This window comes from Danaus plexippus, chromosome 14 (assembly GCF_018135715.1).
Source record: "Danaus plexippus chromosome 14, MEX_DaPlex, whole genome shotgun sequence".
Lineage (NCBI taxonomy): Eukaryota > Metazoa > Arthropoda > Insecta > Lepidoptera > Nymphalidae > Danaus > Danaus plexippus.
The window spans coordinates 2,446,621-2,469,501 of NC_083546.1; the positions used below are offsets into that span (position 1 = coordinate 2,446,621).

The following is a 22,881-nucleotide window of genomic DNA, read 5'->3' on the forward strand; positions in this document are numbered from 1 at the left end:
CGTGTGATAAATGGGGATTCTTATCTTTGATTAAATAGCTGGGTTTTTGATCTTCGTCTTTCTAATCTTATAACGGTGCTTCCGCTCCAAAGCGTTTCCATGGCAACGGTAACATCCCGGGCCCAAGCTCGACATCCCTTATTTGCTCCTTCAAAGCTGACGACCCTTCAAGCAGCTGATTCCTTTCATAATATTACAAAGAAATAGAAACTCGTATATCCCACTTAGAAAGCAACTATCTATATTTCATGAATATTTATTAGTAATAATAACGTTTCTCATACTTAGAAATAGGAATATTAAATTAATTTTATATAATTAATTAAAATAGAGCAAACATTTTGTCGTTATTCAGATATGAACAAAAAAAAATTATTGCTGAGCGATACTTTGTAGGTTACATGTGACACGAGGCGATGACTAACGTCAAGTAAATTTTATTCATCACGCTATATTGTTCCTTATGTGAAGGTCGATAAGGCATTTTATAGAGTGGTGTTAACAAACAGGTGATAGTACGATTGTATAGAAATGCCACGTCAAGCTTCCTTGCGGCGAGGGGTTCACAAAGCCTGTTCGCCAACCCTTTTCCAGAACCCCGCCATTTTACAAGCACAGAAGAAAACCGTACATTGTTGTGTGTGAGTGATGTGTGAGTTATTGAAATCAATGAAACAAAAGATATATAAATATTCATTTTAAACAACATTCTTGTTAGGATTAAGATAATAGAGTTCTCTTGGAATTTTTGCTACATCGCAAAAACAACACTGGAAGAGGAAATACGAGCGTATATTATTTACTAAACAGAAAATCACGCAATGAATAATATATAAGTTCCAGCGAAATGTTTAATGTAGGAACTTGATTACGTACGTATTAATTGGTATTCAGGACAATATTACTATGACATCACCGAAGGTACAATTAAAACATCTGACACCCATCAACTGACATGAGAAATTGAAAACGATGCGTTGATAAAACACTGGTAATGAGTCATTAAACGTCTCGTCTAGCGACTGTTGGATTAATATGAACCGGTTTCGTAAATTGGACCAGTTAAAATCGAGCGATACATTCGATTTAAATGCCAGTTCTGTTAAAACGGCAAGGCCAACGATATCATGCGAAAATCGACATGTTTAATGTAGGCCAGAGTTGTAGTAGGGTAACATTCCTTTACATTAACAGTAGCGCGATTTACGATCGTGATAGTTTCGTTTTCACGTCCCAATGACTGTGGCAGCATTTCGACCATTTCAGTACTGTAATGGTCATCGGCGACCACTTCAAATAGATCCGGGGCGGTTCGATAGATCATTGCATTATTCCGTTTGCCGCTCCGTGTTAGAAGGGTCATCGATCGTTTGTCGCTTGTTTTTTTTATTCGCCTCGGGTATCAGCGCGTGACGGGCATTCTGTCCGCAATCCACTTATCAATAGATGAGTTGCGCAACTAACGGACACCATCTTCATATTATTCACGAAACGTGACACGCCTTCACTTTCTCAATGCATTACGGCTTATCTGCACATTAAATAAACCGAACTGCCCAATTGGAGAACACACACTGTTTTAATTTACATAAACAGGAGATAGATTTGTGACGGTTATTGTTGGGATATATGTGAGCAAATAAAATGTTTAACAATTAAGTCGAATTAAAATACAATAAAAAATGCTGAAGGTCAACTTATTATGTATATCGAGAACCTTGACACAATGCAAATCGAAGAACCGGTGAATTCAATACACGAATTGTTTAGTCAATAAAACTATAAATGTTTTATAATCATTTTAAATCGACTCTTACATATTTAATTGCATACAAAGTTTAAATCGAAAGAAACTTTACAGTTTACAGTTAGGTTAGGTTAAGGCAATAAAAAAACAAGTATAGCGAATCAAAGAAAGTTTTTGAAAACAATGTCGTTAGATAAATATAATAGTTTAAGGAAAATAATATTTAAATTACGCGGTTACATCTGAATGTAAATAACATAATGCTTGCAAATAAATACGTTTAACGACTGACTCGCTGAATTGAAACGAGATTTAAAATAACTCGTCATTATAATATAAATTTATTTATTGATATGTAAATAAGATGACGAAGTGTATTGGGACTGTTATTAATATTATTACATCATATATTATTAAGTATTATATTAAGTTTAATATTTTTTAAGTCTTATATTTAATCATAAATATAATAAATTTAAAATGAAAACGTCTCACAAAATTTATTTTCCCGTATCATAACAACAAGAACAACATTTATTGTGCTATAATAAAAAAAAATATTCCCATACTAATTGTAAAACAGCCGTTATTTCTCATAAATATATAAAATTAATTATCAAACAGGAAAGCGATCGTAATACATTACGAACCGGAATAAATATTGTGAGAATTGGTAAAATTATTCAGAGGATATCTTCAAGCGTCGACTTTGAGGCGGACTGAATATGAAAATGAACTGTCAATAAACCAAACACATAATGTTCTATATAATTCAGCAAACGACGTCCGACGACCGGTTACACATTTCAATTCGTTTCTACTTATGATGAAACAGATCGTTATTTAAATCAGCGAACTTTTCTATTGATAACTTGTTATAGTTTCTAAAACCGGATGTTTATAGCGAGACTGAATATGTATGATCTTATTATTCAGACTTAACGCCTCTGAGCAAAGTTTAAGTGAGACTCTAGCTAATTAATCAAAAGGCAGAAGTCGTTGCCTTAAGCTGGTGGGCGTTCATAACTCATATTTAATTAAATGCCGAGGTTCTTGACTTGGACGTTGCGCTGAGAACAGATTTTGTGAAGTGTTTTGTATAGGCATTAAGGCATCCCACGTCAATAACTACATACACCGTTCTTTGTCACCGATTCTAGATAAAGCAAAAGTGATTGTTATTTTGTCTATATAATAATTAAATAGCTTTAAATTTATGTTTATGATAGAAAATTATTCATGAAGTCGTATCGAAAGAAAAAATCTTTGGGATTAACATAAAAAATTTAATATCATTATTGAATATTAATCATTGCATCGGCTGTAAAAACTTGGATGATATGCATATTTAAGGCGATTAAAAATACAGTAGAACAAATTTATTTCCGGGATACGTAAACACAACACTGATCTTAACTCTAACATTTATTTGCCAAAAGCTATTAATTACGAGAAGAGAATAGAATATCTCATCTAATCCCCCGGAGACCGTCACGGTTACTGACAACGTTGATTAATGCAAGTGGGAGACCAAACCATTGAACTAATGACCATATATACAGTTATAAAACCATTGTTTTAAGGCTATATAGCTAACGAAAGTGATTGTGTTATACTTCATATAGTGATGGACAGCCAATTAAAATGTTATTTCGTTAACGGTGGTCGATAGTGACTGCGTGTAGCACGCACCCACCATCGTTAGGATGGTATTGAAAGTCCGCGTGATGAGACTGACGATCAAATCAACTGTTCGTTTCCAGGAACGGTCGTGACTGACCGCAGACCGGTTGCTAGCAGAGACAGACACATAAACGACACGATGTTACAAGTTACAACTATAACTATGGTATTGTAGATTTAAATGATAGTTACAACACGTAAGAGATCAAAACAGCTGTGTTTATACAATTGTTATAGATTAAAAATATTCTATTTCCAACGTATGTGGTGCTGAAATGCGGAAATGGTGTTTTATTGATTCTGGTTGCCATGCATCATTAATAGGAGGAGGTGCAACGCAACGTATCAGATTGTCGGATCGAAATAGGTCACCCGGGAGGGCGATAAATAAAGACAATGTGCGAGCGGCGGACGGTTGGATCGCCAGACAAAACGCGAATAACTGAACATTTCAACAGTAAATACGATACTTTTATTATTTATACGTGTATATAACCTTTATAACATATGCAAAAATTTATTTATTTTTTTAAATATATATTCCGAGGACATTTCTATACATCTGAGACGAATATGCTTAAATTTTAAATGAATGTATACAGCGTTTATTGTATATGTAATTTATTTTTTATTGACTTACGTTTTGTTTATATAAAATATTATACAATTAAAGCCAACCTGTTGTATATTCGACGAGTAATAAAATATTTCTGAATAGAATTTTATTTTATGTTATCAACAAACTATTTTCTTACACAATTGTTCAAATAGCGTTGCGTAATTATTATCATAAAATAACGAAAGAAGACTAGTTGAATGCTGAACATTGAATATATTTCCATCTTAATTAAACGTAAAACCCAATTGTAATTCATAAAAAAGTGAAATGGTTACAAAAACATAATTACAAAAGTCGCATTATAAAATATACATTCAATTAATATACGAGAAATGTACGAGAATAAAACGATATAATGTCGTATAGTGAAAAGTTTACGATGGAGCGCGAGCCGCTGTCTACGCAAACCAGTTGGCGTGGGTTCAATTCCTGTTTGATGTATTTTAGGCACCGCACACACTCCCGGCAAGCCTGTTTACAAATACTGGCGCGTTCTCATTGCACAGAATTTTGTAAACACATCGCAAAAACAGCGATAGGTATAAAGCTGCACTATTTTTAATCTTGTTACAATTATTTTTTGTGTGGTTTTGTCTAATTAATTAATAACATGGTTTGATTTTCTACTCCGCTTTTAGAATATAAATGAACAAATTTTTATATATTTTACGATACAATAGTAAAAAATTAAATTATTCCAAAATCACAATTGTTATAAAACTCTTTTACAATTCGTGTGCCTAAAGATAGTAGCTAAATATTGACATTTTCCTGTTATTGGAGGGCCTTTAATCTTTAATTCTTTATCAGAATGTCCCGTCTCGCAATAAAATTCTTTATTCAAACATTTATCTAAGAGATACTTAATAGTATTTAAAATTAACATTTCCAAAACGGACACTTTCAATAAAACTGCAATAATTTATTTCACTTTTTATATCTACAGCGAAATAATTTAACATTTAGCAATACAATAAATTTCATCGATTCCGTATTAATATCGATCAAAGGCGGTTAATTTAAGCAAAAAAGGAAATAAAATCCATAAAACAACTTTTACTAGTTTCTTTATTGCTTTGGCAAACGCGTTGGCTAAGAAACGCACGATTTCATTCGACGAATCTTAACTTCTGCGGACGGAGATTGGGAATAACGACCTATTGAGTGTTAAGACATTCTAAAACGAATTATGTATGTAGGACATAGAGACTAGTTTACATTGACAATGCTCATTCATTGTAAATTCTGCATAAAGAAAGCAAAAAAAAATATATGAATGCGGTAAACATTTTAAAAAAATTCCATTGGTGAATGTTTTATTTGTTTCTTTTAATGCCAAATCTGGTGTTCTAGTCGTAGGATTATTTTGATGATTAAATCTCACATTTTTGAGATCGGAAAATAATAAAAGGAATTTATAAAACTTAGTTTACACTTTTATAAAATAAGATACTAATCTGTTTTTATGCAAACAAAAGTATTGTCTGATAAACATTCATATTTCATTGTATAAATTGATCGCTTCTAATTTACATACAATTAACAATTGTCAAGGTCAATCTATAAAAGCGGACGCCTGTTTTCTATAACGTATCATAACCCTATTATATTATACTCGGAACACGTGTTAACACACGCAAAGCATTATTTATAGACCGAATCCTTCAGCTGTGTGCCCAAACATAACACTAATACAGTCTTAATGAGGCACACAAGTGAACTTCATTTATAAAGTCTCAGGAGCTTAATTTCGTATAAAACCGAACCAGCTATGTAATGAAACAGGTCACACGAGTGATGTGCCCCCCGAATCGGAACGAGGCCACTGACTCCTCAACGGGGTAGCGTCGGAGTGAGGGTTGAGGGGGCGGCACTACGTTGGAAAAAAAAAGCACCCCGAACATCTGCCGCACATGTGCCTTGCTTCCATACACTGGAATAATAATGCACATCGCAAAAGCCGCCAACCAACGTGGCCTACCTTTTTGTGCAGGCCTACCTTTTTTGTCTCTACGCTCGGTGATCGACCATTCGATAATACAATAAGCTTTTTACAGCCAAAGGTAATCAATAGTCGATACATTTGTGATTCTCTAGCTCGGACAATATTGATTGATGATAGCGCTTTAATGAGTTTCTTTGAGATTATCTGATGTAATGGAGGCGGTGAGACAAATGGTTCCGATTATTATAAATAAAGTTCGACTAACAATATTCAATCGGATAATATTTGGATCGTATATTGCAGGATAATGCCTTCTATGCAGTTCCGAGAAGATAATCTCGGAACTGGAATTGAGCCAAACACTTTCTTTACAGAAATGTGTAAGTCGTAGTCATATTGTGACACATGTATTTTAAGAGTATATACATACTCAGTTTTACTTCTTCCATATTTACCATTTCATTAAATTTATCTATTTAAAAAGTTTAAATGATGATTTTGACGTTAATCTTGAAAAATCAAGTCGAAGGTAAAATTAAAGTAGACGGCCAGAATAGTTAATGACAAAAAAAATATCTGAGATAGTTATTTATTACAAGTTTATTGATGTCGACATTAAAGTTAAAGGATTAAAGATCGTGACTCGACCTTTGATTCGTGAGACCCCTGGGGCGTCGTGATCTCGTTGGGGTTCACGACTGCCTCTAAGCCCTTACCCAGGGGCACCGACCATTATACGATGCGCTATGGCAGTCCACATCATATAGACTATAGAGAACCGGTTATTATATTAATGAAGCAACACATTTTCATAAATCTGAATGACATTTGTGTGATATTAAAATATATTTCCCATAGATTGCTACTGCAGCAGCGGTAATAAAACATTGAAATAACTATTACCTCAGAAGATATAATCGCTTAATGACGGTGATTCTGCAGATGTATTAAGCGCGGGTGTCAGGGGCGTAGGTCCCGTTAGGAGAAAGTAGCCGCCTACTACGTCGTGACGGGCGGACGCCATTTTGGAAACATTCTTAGTGTTATTTAATAAGTCGCTGTCAAAAACCAAAACCAGATACCGAAAATTATAATGATTGGCCAATTAACATTTTAACGCTTTTCAAAAGCACTTTGTTATCGCGTTTTCACGATATACATATAATCTTTGCGTCTGAATAGATTTAACAAAAAATGTTGAAATCACTTTCTCTTTTGAGTTGGAAGAGTAAATTTTATTGTATCGAAAAATGCATCAATCATTCTCTCACTGTATCGCACAAGTGTGTATCAGACACATTAAGTGTGTAGCTTTTTGTTAAAAAAATTGTCGCAAAATTAGAGATTTACTATAATGACTGAATCAGTGTTGATGCTGCAACACAAATCATAATTCAAATGATGATCATAATGAGTATTAAAACAAGTTTATTGTGAGAGACTTTGACAGTCGCAGTCGTAAAAAAAAATCATAACTGGACAAAATCTCGTTCGACCGGTCGCCCATTTGATGGCCTGACAGATAAACATCGTAAAGTCTAATAAAATTTCCTTTGTATTAATTAAAAATACATTTGTTCCTTACCCCTATAAAACCTCATTGTTTTTGAAAGCTTTTATATGAATATTCAATAAGTTTTTGTTAATTTTCAACAGTTATTAGAGTGACGATATCTACGACAAATTTAAATAAAAACAGTATAAAAGTTTAAATAACAGTACACATTTAAATCAAAATATGTTTTTTGCATTTACTTCTCAAGTTTATAAAGTAATATAACTGTATACAATCGGAATAACACAAGTCTTAGTTACTGGGATAACGAAATTATCGCGTAACAAAAATCTCGTAAACAAGCTTACCTTACTTGTGTGAGATATTGAAAACATCAATGTACAATTAGAATGAAAGAAAAAAAATTTTTTTTCCTCATAAATTCCATTAGCCCAGATAAATAAGTGCAATCATATTAAAAAGATAAGAGATACTAATGACTTTGATTGTGTTTATAAAGACGACAATAATTTATATGACCGTCTACCTGATGTCCTACACACTTTAAAAGGTTGTCTTTTGTGTCGAATTATACTCGCAGTAGTGACGCGAAGCTGACGTAAGTAGTATGCTACGAGAAGTTCCATTTACTGTTTTCTCCCTTGGGACGATGTTTGTAAAAATGATTTATTTACAACAGATTTTCAGATCCGCCGGGAGGGCGATGACTCTTCGATATGCGGGCTCATTAATGCAATAAAGACAGCCGTCGGTGAAGCGCCGACGGCTGGAGCTTGCCAATTATAACTGTACATTCTCCTTACCTTGGCTTTAACTAGCTTTATAAAAACTTCAATCACTATAGGACATGAGCACATTCTACATCATTCTTTACACACCACAATTTTATGGGATAGCTATAAAAATAATTTATTGGCGCAAAAAGAAACGATTTAGATAGAAATGGCCACAACGGGCGGACAGGTAAATTTAAGGATAACAGTATCCCTTCGAATCCCCGAGTGCTATAATTTCATTTAAACGTAACAGCCGTGAGCGGTCCGACCCTGACCAAAAAACAGATACAAAAGACTCAGGTAAATTTCTCAAATCCCACATACATTACGCTCGGTATTATTATTGGAACTATTTAATTATAACAAAAAAAAGAGGTTGTATAACGCGATGGAAACCGGTTCTCTGGTGTTATGTCATAACAAGTATTTATTGGTCGACTAAATTAGATATGGCGCCGTACTTTCACCGCGACTTTCTTAATCTCGCCGTAACCATGAAATAGTTGTTCGACTCGTCGGGTTGACCTCAGTTATATACCAATTGGTATTGTTCGCTAGCTTTGTGCTATCTAGCGAGCGTGTTGGAAATATAAAATTTATCAATGTCAATGCCATAGAAAGTTTGTACGGAGTTATCATAGTCACAGCGATACAGATCATTATATCGTTATGTTCGTGTTTCAAAGGAAGTATTAATGAGTGAAATCCAATAACTGTTTTAATAATATTGTTTGTGGATTTTATATTGAACATAATTATTATATATTACGTTACTTAAGCGTTAAATTAATTTTTTTTATTTAAAGATATAGAATAAGGAATTCTGCAATTTCTTGAATATCGCGTCCCAGTCACAGATTCGATTCCATCCTTTGCAGGTTCCAATGTAGCTCGTGTAGATGAATTTAGTTCTATACTTTCTAATTTTTATTTTATTTTATGTTCGCTCAAAATTCTATTAATATTAAAAGAGATGATCACACGAGGGTGAATGTTATCGTACCATTCAAAGAACTTATCGGTAATTAATAATTATTAGTGATTTAGTGTACATTACAGTGTATAAGAGTTCACATGTACACGATAGTTGTACATCGATAAAACTATTCAGTCATATTGGCCGAACGTGCCCGAAGTAATAAATACTTGTTTTAGATTAATCATATCCGCCCAGTCTGCGCTCACGCATAAATAAGCAGGTGTTCATAAACATAAATACATTCTATCGTAAAGTTGCGGCCATAACAGGCGTAATTGCTTCGACGCACGATCTCCGCCGAGCTTAAATAACAAAAACAAAAAAAAATTGTGAGACCTGTTCGCCTCGCCATAAAATGGTTAGGGGCGTTCTGTGAATATTCATTTAGTTACCCATACGAAGAACGAACATATGATACGTGATGACGCATCACAAGCAAAACCTGTTAACGTTTTCATGTAGCAAGTCTCTTCCCTTGTTATTTATAGCCTCGATCAATAGCCACTAGTCATGCCGATTCGCGGAATTGTAAGCAAACAACAGGATTCAACGTCTCGGAATTCATAATGAGAGACAAATCACCAAGGCGGCCTTTATTGAGATCGGTATCTAACTTGCTATATTTATATCATACATTTCACATAGTAACGTAAACTGTAAATATCATATACAAAGAGATTCCAAGGATAATATTCTAATATATTTTAAAAACCGCTACGATAACAAGCAGATGGTAAAGATATTCAGTTGATAAATGAAAACGAACAAAGAATTATGTGGAAACACTTATCAAAAAGCATGTGACCCCGTTACTCGGCCGTCTAATTGAATTTTAGATGGCTCAATAATAATATCAAATGTATTTGTCGTCCGCTATGACCTCCGATTTTTAAAACATGTCCAGTATGAAGCATAAGTGGTTTATACATACGTAGATGACGGTTAGACAAACAAAGACTCTCATTTAAAATTTAAATTAGGGACACTGATCTCGTTTTTTAAACATAAATACGTCCAAGATTCTCACCTAAGACTCGTATACAATGTACGCGGCGTGTTGTTAGGTGAAATTTCATATCGCATACGTCATCACAGACGGTTGTGAAACGTTAAAAACTTTATTCACACTAACCATGAGGATGATCACTGAGATTTTGTTGAAATTATAAAATTATCTCTGATCACGATAATTTCGTTACGACAAAGAGGATATATCTAGCATATGTGAGCCACTTTGATGCTTTTTATCTGCATTTTAGTTAAATATACATTATTTTTATTGTATATGTCGAATCAATAGAATGATCCCGTCCTAAGGAACAACGTGACATAAAAAAAATATGTAAAACATTTAGTAACGCTAACGACGAACGTTATTTGGTATTAAAATCATTGGAACATGTAACATTCTCACACATGCTCACTGAATTATATTATTTATTCTTGAATGGCAAAGAGATATGCAAATGTTTACCTTTCTTGTTAGCATCCACGGATTCGCGTTCAGGTGAAGAACCTGTAATAGAGAAAAATAATTAGGTAAGCATTATATTATTATATAAAAAAAATAAACAAAGTAATAGTAACGATTATATTCAGATATTTAATAAGTCGCTGCGTATTACCAAAACCTGTTATTCCAAGGCATTTCACATAAAGAACTATAATATAATATTAAGATTTAAGTCTACATTTTTAAGTTTAATAACAATTAATATGTTTTGTTTTTTGTTGCTACGGTGATGGGACAAGACAGGTGGGCTATTTCATCATCGTGGTGACCATAGCAAGGATCTATTTTTGTTTCCCGCATCACTTGTTTATTATTTTGCAGCTGGCGAAAGGTTCTACACTAGAGGGCATAACTAGGTCGTTGATATTATGTTTTTTTTTAATTTGTAAAGAAAAATTGCAAAAAAATATTATTTTTTATAAGAAATCAGATTATTGATTACATCTATAATACATAGTACATATAATAATTTTTTTGCAACAATATATCGATTCAATCTTTCAATTAACCCCATTTCTGCTTCACCGAATAAACCTTTACTAAATTTATCACTTATTTGACGGACAAGTAATTAATTTAACATAAAAAGATATCCATGTGTGGCGTAAATCGAGAAATAGCTGGTTATTCATGACTCGCATGACTTACTTGACATTTTAGTGTAACCGGTTTTTAAGTTATGCAATGGAAAACTAGATTTATATTTATTATACAGCAACTTCTGCTTTGCAGTCAGATGTCACTGTACATGTCAAATAATATATTGTCCATTAGCATTAATAGGTGGAAGGCATTATCTATAGTTAGGGTATGAAATTTATATTTATCTATAGTTGATCTCGACGATGACGATTACTGGCAATAATTGATTTTTTGCATGACAATTCAACATTAATCATTATTACACAAGTTCGGTATCTTTAAAGTGTTGCGATGAATTAAATACAGATACAAAAAACAAAAATTTAAGAGTTCCAACATATGAGAATATGAAATGTCATTCGTTAAGTGATTCTGATACTGAATGTAAAATATTCCTAAAGATTTTCAGCTCTCCTCCATTTACTGTTTCCTACTAATAACCGTCAGCATACTTAAGGGGGTCTAAAAAAGCTATCTTCCCCTTAAAGGGACCGCGGGCGCCTTTCTTGATCGGTATGCGACCGGCCCACTCGCTGGACCGGTTACAACGTGAGAATTGAACAACAGCGAGCATCAGCCAATAAACCCCCAGCGATGTGGACTGATTTCACGAACGGAATCAACTCGCTGCGTAACACGCTTTGATGATCACAAAAAATACTAACTATTCTCACCCATATCAAGTGACTTATTGATGTAGAATTTCTAATCAATGTCATATAATTACGTTATACTTATCATTTTAACAGAAGCGACGAGAACAAGGTGAAAACTATATACTATATAGCACATCACCCGACCAGAACTGTTTGTAGTAAATGAAGCCGGCGTTGATGAGTACGTATTGAAAACATGCCCGCACTTGGCAAACGTCCGTGTTGTAAACAGACAAATAATAATTCAGTGAGGTCTGCTGCGGCTTCGTACGTTTTAAAATAGCTATGTTTTCATAAACCCGATATGAGTTTACGCAGAGCCATCACGGGAATGAGGTCGAATGAGTTGGCATACGTTCTACAACTCGCCATCAACTATACCTACAATTAGTCACATAAATGGTATGTTAATTATAATAACATTTGATGTCATGTTTATAGTTTCGTCTGTAAACACCTTTATCTGTAGTTAACATACTAAACAGATGTTTGAGGTCTTTCTGTTTTATTTATGCCACAACATTGGGTATTAAGTCCTATTTATACATTAACGGCCCTCGAGCGGATAATGATGATAAATTCTTTTGTTTTTTTTATTTATCTGTCATAAAAAGTAAGAACTGCTTTACTTCTCAATGGTACGATCAATTACATTGAAATTATAGTGATAAAGTATTGGCTAAACAAAAAATACTTTTGATTATTTATTAATATTATATTAATGATTACGTATTATGTATATACAGTTATATAACTAAACACTGACACATTGTTCATTAACGATTGGGAAACAAACGTTGTAAAATTACATCAACGTAAATATCACACATGCATGTAAAAGTCAAGCTCGATAGCTTGCTGACCGTGATACGTAATTAATTCACAATGCTGTATAACTTTGGAAAAAAATGCTCTTATAAACAACCACAGGTAAGTCCGTATATTAAAAGGAAATAAAAAATCGTTCCGATTTGCTAACACTGCGATCGAGAATATACAATTTTTGATGTTTGAAGTAAAAGATTCACAATGTTAGAGGAAAATCAACAATCACCTTGATTAAAGCAAATACCAACAGATCTGGCTTTATTTCGGCCAGATTAAAAAGGTTAGTAATGAAATAGCTTTATAATGTAAACGTATTGTCAGGGAGTAACTTCCATGGAATCGTAGGGAAAAAACAATTTAATAGTACAATCAGATGTAAATAGGATGATATGTAAACAGATCAAGGTGTTAAACGTTCTCAGACTGTCATTGTAATAAGCAACTCTTGTTGACTGAATTTTAAAGTATTTGCGTCAATACGATATTATCATTTCAATGAAGTCGCAAGTGATTTATTTAGTTCCGAAAGTCGTATAAAAATGTTTTATTGATATGTTATAAAATAGATCTTACATCTATTATGTAAGTATGCGTTATAATGAAGTCAACTACGTGAGAATCGTATTTCATATTCCATACACGTTAACATAAATCTAAATCTGTTAATAGAAAAAAATATAAAGAATTGTTAGAAAAATATACGATCGTTCTACGCGAATGTATAAGGTTTCACCCTGAACTTGAATAACAAAATAAGCGACTCAATAAGAATCATAGAAGGAATAAGGTCGTTGTAAATGTAAACCGACTCGAACTCAATTCCCATGGCCGTCGGAAACAATAACAGAGTTGCGGGCCTCGGGCACATAAAGCGAAGAACAATCGAATGGAAACCAGAGTGCGATATAAATCAAACTAAGCATTGCGTGCCCTGCCCGGCCATAGATCCTCGAGTTTCGTTTCTACACGCCTTTCCGAGCGGCTTATAATTACCTAGTACTTTCGCCGAGCGACCGCTCGCCATCTTATTTATATAGCAAAATGGCGGCGCGCAGCACCTGCCTTTTAAATTTTTCATAAAAATAAACCCATTTTATAAACAATGTGATTTTAATACATCTTTCATTATCTGCTTGATTAAAAACATATCGATAAAGTTACTTTTAAAAGGTATTGATTCGCTATTTATGATCAGCAATGAAGATCGCCTTGACCGACCAAGCGAAGCATTTATCTCGACCCCTGAATACGTTAATCGCTCAACAATTAAAAACAGTTTTTATGAATGTAGAAATAATACAACATGATATGTTACAACGACGTTTTAATAATGTTTCTTGTAAAATAACGTCTTATTACATAAATACGGTAAAATTATGACACCTCAAAATATATCAATAATTGTAACACGTGAACATGTTTATTGAAACAAAATCGATATAACGCTTCCAGAAAAAGCAAACATTGGTGATACGATTGTTATCATCAAACAACAGATAGGTGTGTGTCGTTCAACAAATACATGACACTTATGATACAGACATTAATACACAACAACTGGGTCATAGCAATGACATAACAAGTACATTTACTGTAGAATGTATAATGGTTCCACGCGCTTACACGCTGTAATCGACCTAACTAATTATATGGAGGTGATGTAATACTTGGCAGCTCGTCTTATTGAGTGGTCAATGTCTCTTTAGCTTCCTGCGAGGCGAGTAATTCGGTACAGGAAACCGAATTCATATTTCTATGCAGATCTTGCGAGTCTGCTTTGTATTCACTGGCTTTAGCGGGCCAATAGCGAGTGACTAGCAGCGGCCGCGCCTTTTACATATGTATGAGTGAACACTTGAACACAACACACGTTATTCAGCCATGACACACATTCACAATAATGTATCAATTAATTCACTCCTAAAAATTATACCTTTACCACGTCAATAAATAACTGACAGGTATTTTTTAATGTCTTTAAAAAAATGTTGTGTCTGGTACAATAGTTAAATCATTTCCCGGTGACTAATAAAACGTAATTACTTTAATAAGTAGGTACCCTTGTTAGATTACAATTACGTTATGAGAAATTTCATAGAATACACAAACGAAGAACAATGACAATAACAGATTATTATAAGAGCAGAGAACAATGCTCGGCTGTTAGATTGTTTAAAAATAAGTTTCCGAACGGTCGCGACGGCTTTTATATTAATTAACATGTGAATGAAATGTATCATACGTTGAATAATTTAAAAGTACTTGTAAGGAGACTTTAATATAGTCATGAATAAAAACAGAATTTGATTTTAACTGTCACTATTAAAGTGGGAACTTCGGAACACCGACGTACAAACGACCTCAGACAATTTCTTAACAAAAGAACATTTACTTAATAGCGGTAAGAAATTAAGTCGAGATCAATAATGGAGTCGATGTAAAAAAAGCTTAAAATTGCAAATTCACAATAGAAAATAAACGATAATGAAGCATGCAGAGTGGTGGTGCGCGACGTGGGAAAGCGAATGGCGGCATTGTCGGCCATCTTGGATCGGGTTCGTTCGGAAAACATCACGTGCCCGCGAGCCGACGAGTCCGCGCGTCCGCCTGGCAACAGACTACACACTACAAACGATAAACGGAGCGGAACAATTCATGCACGCCACGTGCTTTTTTTGTTTGTGCAACATTCCTACCCGCTTGCATTCTATTGATTGGCGCCCACCCTTTCGGCTATATGTTAATAGATGTTTCTGCTTTCATTTTCTATATTATGTTACAATTTATTATTAATCTGCATAAATATCAATTGAATACAATGGTTTTTTTTAACGAATTGTTTATTTATAATTCTAACGTACGTATTATCGGTTATCATAACATCGGGTACGTATACTGTATATGGCTATCAAAAAATATCAGCAGATAAGAAACGAGGCTACATTAATGATTACGTCATAAATTAAAACACAATATAAATAGAATTTGCTACATAAAAAGTAAATAACAGATAATGCTGTATCCAGGGGAGATAAAGCGATCGATTAATGTATATATTCGATTTTGTATTCATAAATCAACAGCTGTGATCACATATCTTTGTCTAGAGAACGGTTTGTTCGGCACTGTCTTCGTTTTATAGTGTAGGCGTCTTTACAGGCTTTTTTTTAAATAAATGTTGTTCGTCTCTCGTGACAAACGTTTCTCAGCGACCGATCACGCCATGCGTGACTCATAACCATTTTATTATTATTAGCGCTATTACGATTGTTTTGTTTCTTACTTTGTTCCTATTTACTTGCAAAATCTTTACGTATTCAATAAATTCATTTTTAAAATTATTGTTAAATATTAAATATTTTATGGAAAGCATTAATGTAACTTATGACGTTTTAAAAACAAATGTAACGTATTAAAACTACAAAGATAATTCTAATTTAATTTAATTAAAACATTAATAGAAGGACAAAGAAAAGACACCATAGTAATATATGTCTAGAAAGAGTTCCTTTAAAAAAAGAATCATTAACCTTCACGAAATAAATGGCTGTGAAAAACAAAATAGTCTGAGAGCACTTATCGCGGTCGTGCAATTTGTGAAATTTGATGTAAAAAATATGCGAAAAAAATTAGGCAGGTAGTAAAAAATAACGGAAAACGTGGCTGCGGAGAGAGGAATAGACAAAGTTTATCTGTGCGAGGGAGACAACACGACACGCCATCTTGCTTGCAACTGTTTAGTCACGCGCGGTAGGATAGCGTTTCTATTTTTTGCCCGCTCGTTCGTTTATCGTTATCAAACGACTCCAATAATAAATGGATTTCGATGTCGTGAATCGAGCGGCAACAAACTTTGCAACAACACAGATAACCTTCAAGACATAATCATCCGGAATAACGTATCAATGTACTGTTCTGGTTAATGTGATAAGATAAGATTTTAGTTCATATTAAATGCATCCGTTAAATTACATATTCGATTAATAAAAATAATGTCATTAAAGATAAGTCAACAGATGAATAATTTATAGGTGAATTGATTTTCTAGGATCTGCTAGGATCTTTCAAAGTTCTAATTCTCTCACGTCTAAGCCATTGAAAGGCAAAACAACCTAGTTCCAACTTATGTAGTTAAGAACTTATGCTTCCAAACTCCACGGTCCACTTAACCTCGTTAATGGCAAAACTCCTAGTCAATTAGCAAGCCAATAGTTTTGAACTTTTGACAGCCGTAAACGAACACAATTGGCTCCAAACAGTTCAACACAATGAAGTAGCATCTAACTGTAACGAAATATGAGTAAACGAACAATTCTTTCTACAAAGAAAGCGTCTGAATTATATATATTTTTGTGCAAAGATTTTCTGTATTTTCATATTATTTTGATGTAATGTTAAGCTTAAGGTCGCATTTCTAATTAATGTATCTATAAAGAAGTCAAGGTCAAAGCTGGCACGAACAGACAAATAACTGTGATCAGTTAAGTCACTCGTGACTGAGCTGTTTAGTTATTTAAAGATACAATATTATGTGAAGCGACGTACTTATCACTTTATAATATCTTATCGGGTTTTGAGCAATATTTATCTTTTAGATTACAAGAACACTTAATAGTGAGAGATAGTTATAAAATAAGTTTTCCATGTAAATAACTTAATATAGTTAGTACTGCAAGATTATTCTTAATAATTACACTTTCCAAAACTTGCAGTCGTAATAACTAGCGTAGTTAAGAAAACAAAACTTAAAGCAATGAATAAGAAGATACTATAAATTAAGTCGGGTAATGTAATACAAAGTTTATTCTCAGCCAGACAGCAATTACGACGGAAACTTTAAGCGGTATTCAAGAACACCAAAGGGGAATGGAACACCCTCTTTTTACTCCTACCCTTTCAAAACATTTCCAGCTCGCAGCGGGGGTGAAATTGATAAAGTTCCAACGCTCCGAGTTCTATCCGATTATTTTGGCATCCTTAGGTAACTTTACTTTTTTTCACAAAGAAAACTAAGCAACATATTTTTCAGTTCTCAACTAATTGATTGAAATTCTTCCAACTATTTCTTAATTTGAACGTCATGCTGTTATGTTCAAAGAAGTTGGCGAAAATGATATCGCAACTAAATAAAACATCCATCACAATGTTTTTGATATTATCAAAAAATACAATAATTTGAAATCCTACGTAATCACTACGTTAGTTAGTTCATGTTTATAGTTTTAACAACCGTGTGTTAAGAGAGTCAGCTAAACAGTTTAATATACTGACATATTTATAACAAAATATAACAGTGTCATAACAATGGAAAATTTACGTAAGGTTTTATTTAATTTAATCATACGTATAGAAGTTTGCATTTTCAATTCATTGTATCCAAAAACACAAAGAAAGTATGAACTGTTCCTTCGTACTTTGTAAACCTTGAAGCCTTAAAAGCTGTCAGTGGAGTTGCTTAATAAATAGGAGTTTCAAAGGCTAATATATTTATAAGGCTTTATTGTGTAACGGAACTTGATTCTTTCATTTCGGAGTTTAAAATTGTTAGATGTATATTTTTGAATGCTGCAACTTTTAAAGCCTTTATAAATAAACGTCGTATTTCGTACTTTGTTTGTATTTCAAGCTATTGTTATGTTCAACTTTAAATATCCTGCCGTAAATTATTAATAGATCATCAACAAGAAGTTTGAAACAGTTAAATATTACTCAAGAAGAACTTGTGAACTTGGACTTTAAGTTTAATGTGGACAGATTCTAATAATAGTAACTAATTGATAACTTACTTTAGTAAGCCATATCATTTGATTTGGTTCAATTAAATATTATTTTTATGGAAACCTCGAAAATCAAAATACGAAAATTTTAATATAAAGCTAAATTGACGGACGTCTTTTAATATTAAATGTTAGTGCTCACAATTATAACAAAAAAAATAATCTAACGATATTTTTTTTTAAAGAAACAGATATTGTTTTGTTTAAAAAAAAAAAAACAGTTATCAATATACTTTTGCAATCCAGAATGACTTTAATATAATTTTTTGCTACGTTTGTACGAAACAATTGAATATCATGGCGAGGTGCTGCCGAGTCCAGAAATAATTAATTTCCATTGTTAATACCTACCGTACAATATTTCAGACACAATACAGAATTAAAATTTATGAATTGACTGTTCGCTGAATTTTTGTAAGTATTAAGAAATTTACAATACAAAATATTATTAAAGTGTAAATTAATGATTAGCGCTGCAACTTATTATCAATGTGTGTTCAGTCTGTTTTCCGGGATCATTAAAACTCATTGATGTACAAATTACAGAACAATAAGTAAGTGAGTAGGTAAGTACAGTATTTGAGTAGGTAAGTGTAAATTGAATCAGTTTTAACAGTATTTGGTCCCTACTTTATTATGTAAATTGCAAAGCCAAAAGTTATAAAACGAGTGTCATTCAATGGAAATTCTTTTTGAATAGAATATTAATATATAGTCCTTAACGAATATGGCAAAACGTTTTTATCATAGGTGTAAAACTTCTTGTAGTATTATTATTTACACTTTTTCTTTGTTTTCGTTGTATCCAATAATCACAGCAGTACAGTATATAAACTCTCTATACACTTACAAATGTTCATATTATGCATAATCCTACACATTAAAAGTCAAAAAAATTAAATCTTCCTACCATAATTTAGAACGAAAATAAGTAGACACAAAACAATGAAATATCAAGGAAGTGTGTAGACGCAATGATTTTATGTTAAGTAATTATGACATGAGAAAAAGCCATATCATAATCACTAATAGACATTTAAATTTATTATAAAAGTGGAACTGTATTTAAAACAGATAAGAAGTGCCCGCATGGCGAAAGTCAACTTCGCAGATAAATGAGAAATTTATGTCTAATAGTGTAATAGAGTTAATTACACTGCAAATTATTATTGTTTTAAATCTCAATAGCAGTTAACTTTGAACGATTACCGCAAAGGGAAATCATCAATCAACATTCAGTTGATACGACCACTTGCTACACGATTACCGCAAATTGAAGTTGGCGCATATCCAATTCTATTATAAGAATGGTCGGACACCGTCGCGGGGTAAATTAGAATAGATAAAACGAATTATTTGACTAGAAACATACTTCCATCTTAAATTAATTGCTTCCAAAACAATTAACATTATCATCTTGATATCTTATAAAAATAAAATGCTCTATATTAAACACGAAGTCTTGTTTATCGTTACGTTTCGACACAGAAATAGCTGGAATTACACGTCCGTTATAATTATGATAAGCCAATACAAATATTTACATTGTACAATCGTAAATTTTAGTGCCCTTGAGGTTGGGGTATGTATATTATCTCGGTTGGCCTATTGCCAGCTTATTTGCAATAACGCAAATATTTCCTTAAAAGTTATCTCGTTTATCGCGTTCCGTTTTTAAATTATAAAACATAATAAATATGTTTCTTAATATTATTATTGCATATTTAAATGCAAACATGTTATTATAAAAATCTGATCTTTTGTAACATCGCGAGATTCGACCGTGAAATAATAATATGTCTCATCAAATGATCTCCACAAAAACATATTTAATTTAAGACATCGTTCTCAGTAGCGACATCGCTGACGTAATCACGTGCGACATTAATTTTATATCTCAAGTCGTGTAAATATAAGCAAGGCTTATTGTTTGCAATAAAAAATATGACAAATAGCCGGAGCGTCTGGCGGAACGCCACGGTCGAAATCCTCGCCTTGACCAAGTTCGATGTGATGTCCGCCTCATCAGGATGCAAATTGAAAAATTACATGCACGCTATCAAACACATATGACTACGTACGTATGTTTAAACATATTATGTAACAATGCACACACGTGTTGTATTTGTATGAGTATTGTATGTCACATGTCACGATGACTTTGGTAAATAGATTACTTTTATTTGACCCTAATATGTTATTTAAAATTAATCAAAATATTTTTTCTATACTGACTTTGCGTTAAAACCTAATGTTCGTTGATAATATAAGATGTATTATGGTTATAAAATGTTGCGAAAGTTAAAAATCTTTATTCGTAATAAATGCTTCATTGTTTAAACATATTCTAAGCGACCCAATTTCCGTCTTTATAACGTAGACTGATAAGTTTAGAACGCCGAAGAGAATGCACGATAACTTATCTCAAAGTCATAATAAAATTATTTAGGTGAATAAATAATATGATAAATTTATATACAAACAACATAATTGCAGACGTTAATAAAAAAATAACACTCAACAATTTGATTTACGTAAGAAAAAAGAAAAACTGTGTGAGGTCGTCTTTGGCAAGCTCGTCTTGGCATTCATCCCAACAATTTCTGTAAATGTTATATTCTACTTACATACAGTAAATGCATTTAGACAAAGAAGCGTTTGTAAAAATAGTTCCGTCTTTATTATAACTTCTATATTTCAGCTGTGATACGTAGGAAATCAAATTATGTATTTACGAGCACGCATGGAGATAACTTAATTGTAAAAAAATATGCAGAGGTCTTTTATTATTCCTTGAACATTCAGAGCAAAGTAATTATATAGTTACAGATTTTCGAAACCCGGCCAAAGATAACGTACTTTGGAAACATTTTAAATATTGTGGAGAAAGAAACAAACTAAACATTTACGAATAAATTGTTCAATAATATGTAGCAAAATATATTCACAACGGATACGTATTTAAAACCTTTATTTACCTTATAACTTATACCACATACGAACGTCAAAGCAGTACAAATATTGTGCGTCTGTTATTTATTTTCCTATTAAAACACGAACATGACTCTCATTAAACACGACACGGGAGATTTACGTTCGTTATATAAACAATTATAACCATACAAAATTCAAAAGGACGCACATAAGTTAAAAACCTTTTAAGCTATTGTGCTATCATAAACCACCGGATTATGTCACGTAAAGTTGGCTCAGATAATAGAGCAAACGGAATTGAGGTCAGCGACTTGTATGAAATGAGCCGCATGGGAAATTAATTTTCGTCGGTACTGGATATACTTATTACTGGGTGTTGATATAAATCATAGCGATCGAGCGAGCGTCCGTTATTATGATGGAACAGAATTACTCGGAATCAATGATGTTGATTTATTATAGTTGTAAGTGTATGTATAAAGAATCACAGCTGGCAAAATATTAATGGAAAGATATCAAATGAATCAAACGATTGTAACGTGTTTGTTTGTACAACATTGTTGCAGTTGAAAATAAATAATGTAAATTCTTGTCGAACCTATGTATAAAGGCTTTTATTATATTTACTCATATAATCTTTGAAAAATGTTGCATCGAAAAAGGGATAGCCGTGAATTGGAAAGAGGCACTTAAGTTTCAAAACGTATATTTGCACAACTGCAATGCGGTAATGCTTATCGTTTTAAATAAAGCGAGTTTACACATTGCTTATACTATATAAACTTTAAACTGAATACCCCTTATAACACTACACATAACCTTAAATTTTTCTTTCAAGTATATTAAATTAAATGAAATAGAAATTCCAAATATATGTTTGCTATCAGAAACAAAAAGATTATAATAAGAAACTTAACTCCTTATCGTCGTGATAAAGTGTTTTATTAAAGATTAAGAATTTGAACCACTCTTTATCGCGTCGTTAACAGGTTGTTTACATTTTCCAGTCTCACGTGATTCTGATTGTGACACATCAAGATTTGCGATATACATGTAAAAATAATGAAACTATCACTATCAATATGCTGTTATGTTGTATTTGACTTAAATTCTATAAAATTTTTGTCTAAGTAAGTTATCTTTATAAAGTCAAGGTGTGTTTCGTGATAATTTTAAACAAAATGTAGTAACCATACTTAAAATCTTTTCATACAAACTCTATATATCGAATAACCTGGCTCTGAATATCTTAATTATTTTTTTATC

At 32.7% G+C, this 22,881-nt stretch overlaps 1 protein-coding gene across 1 annotated transcript in view; it reads right to left on the reverse strand.

Moving 5' to 3' along the window:
* Positions 1-22,881, reverse strand: part of LOC116769810 (lysine-specific demethylase 3A) — a 99,182-nt gene that overhangs the window by 19,670 nt on the left and 56,631 nt on the right. The window contains 1 exon segment of the mRNA XM_032660999.2: positions 10,740-10,781. Within this exon segment, the coding sequence (XP_032516890.2) occupies positions 10,740-10,781 (42 nt within the window).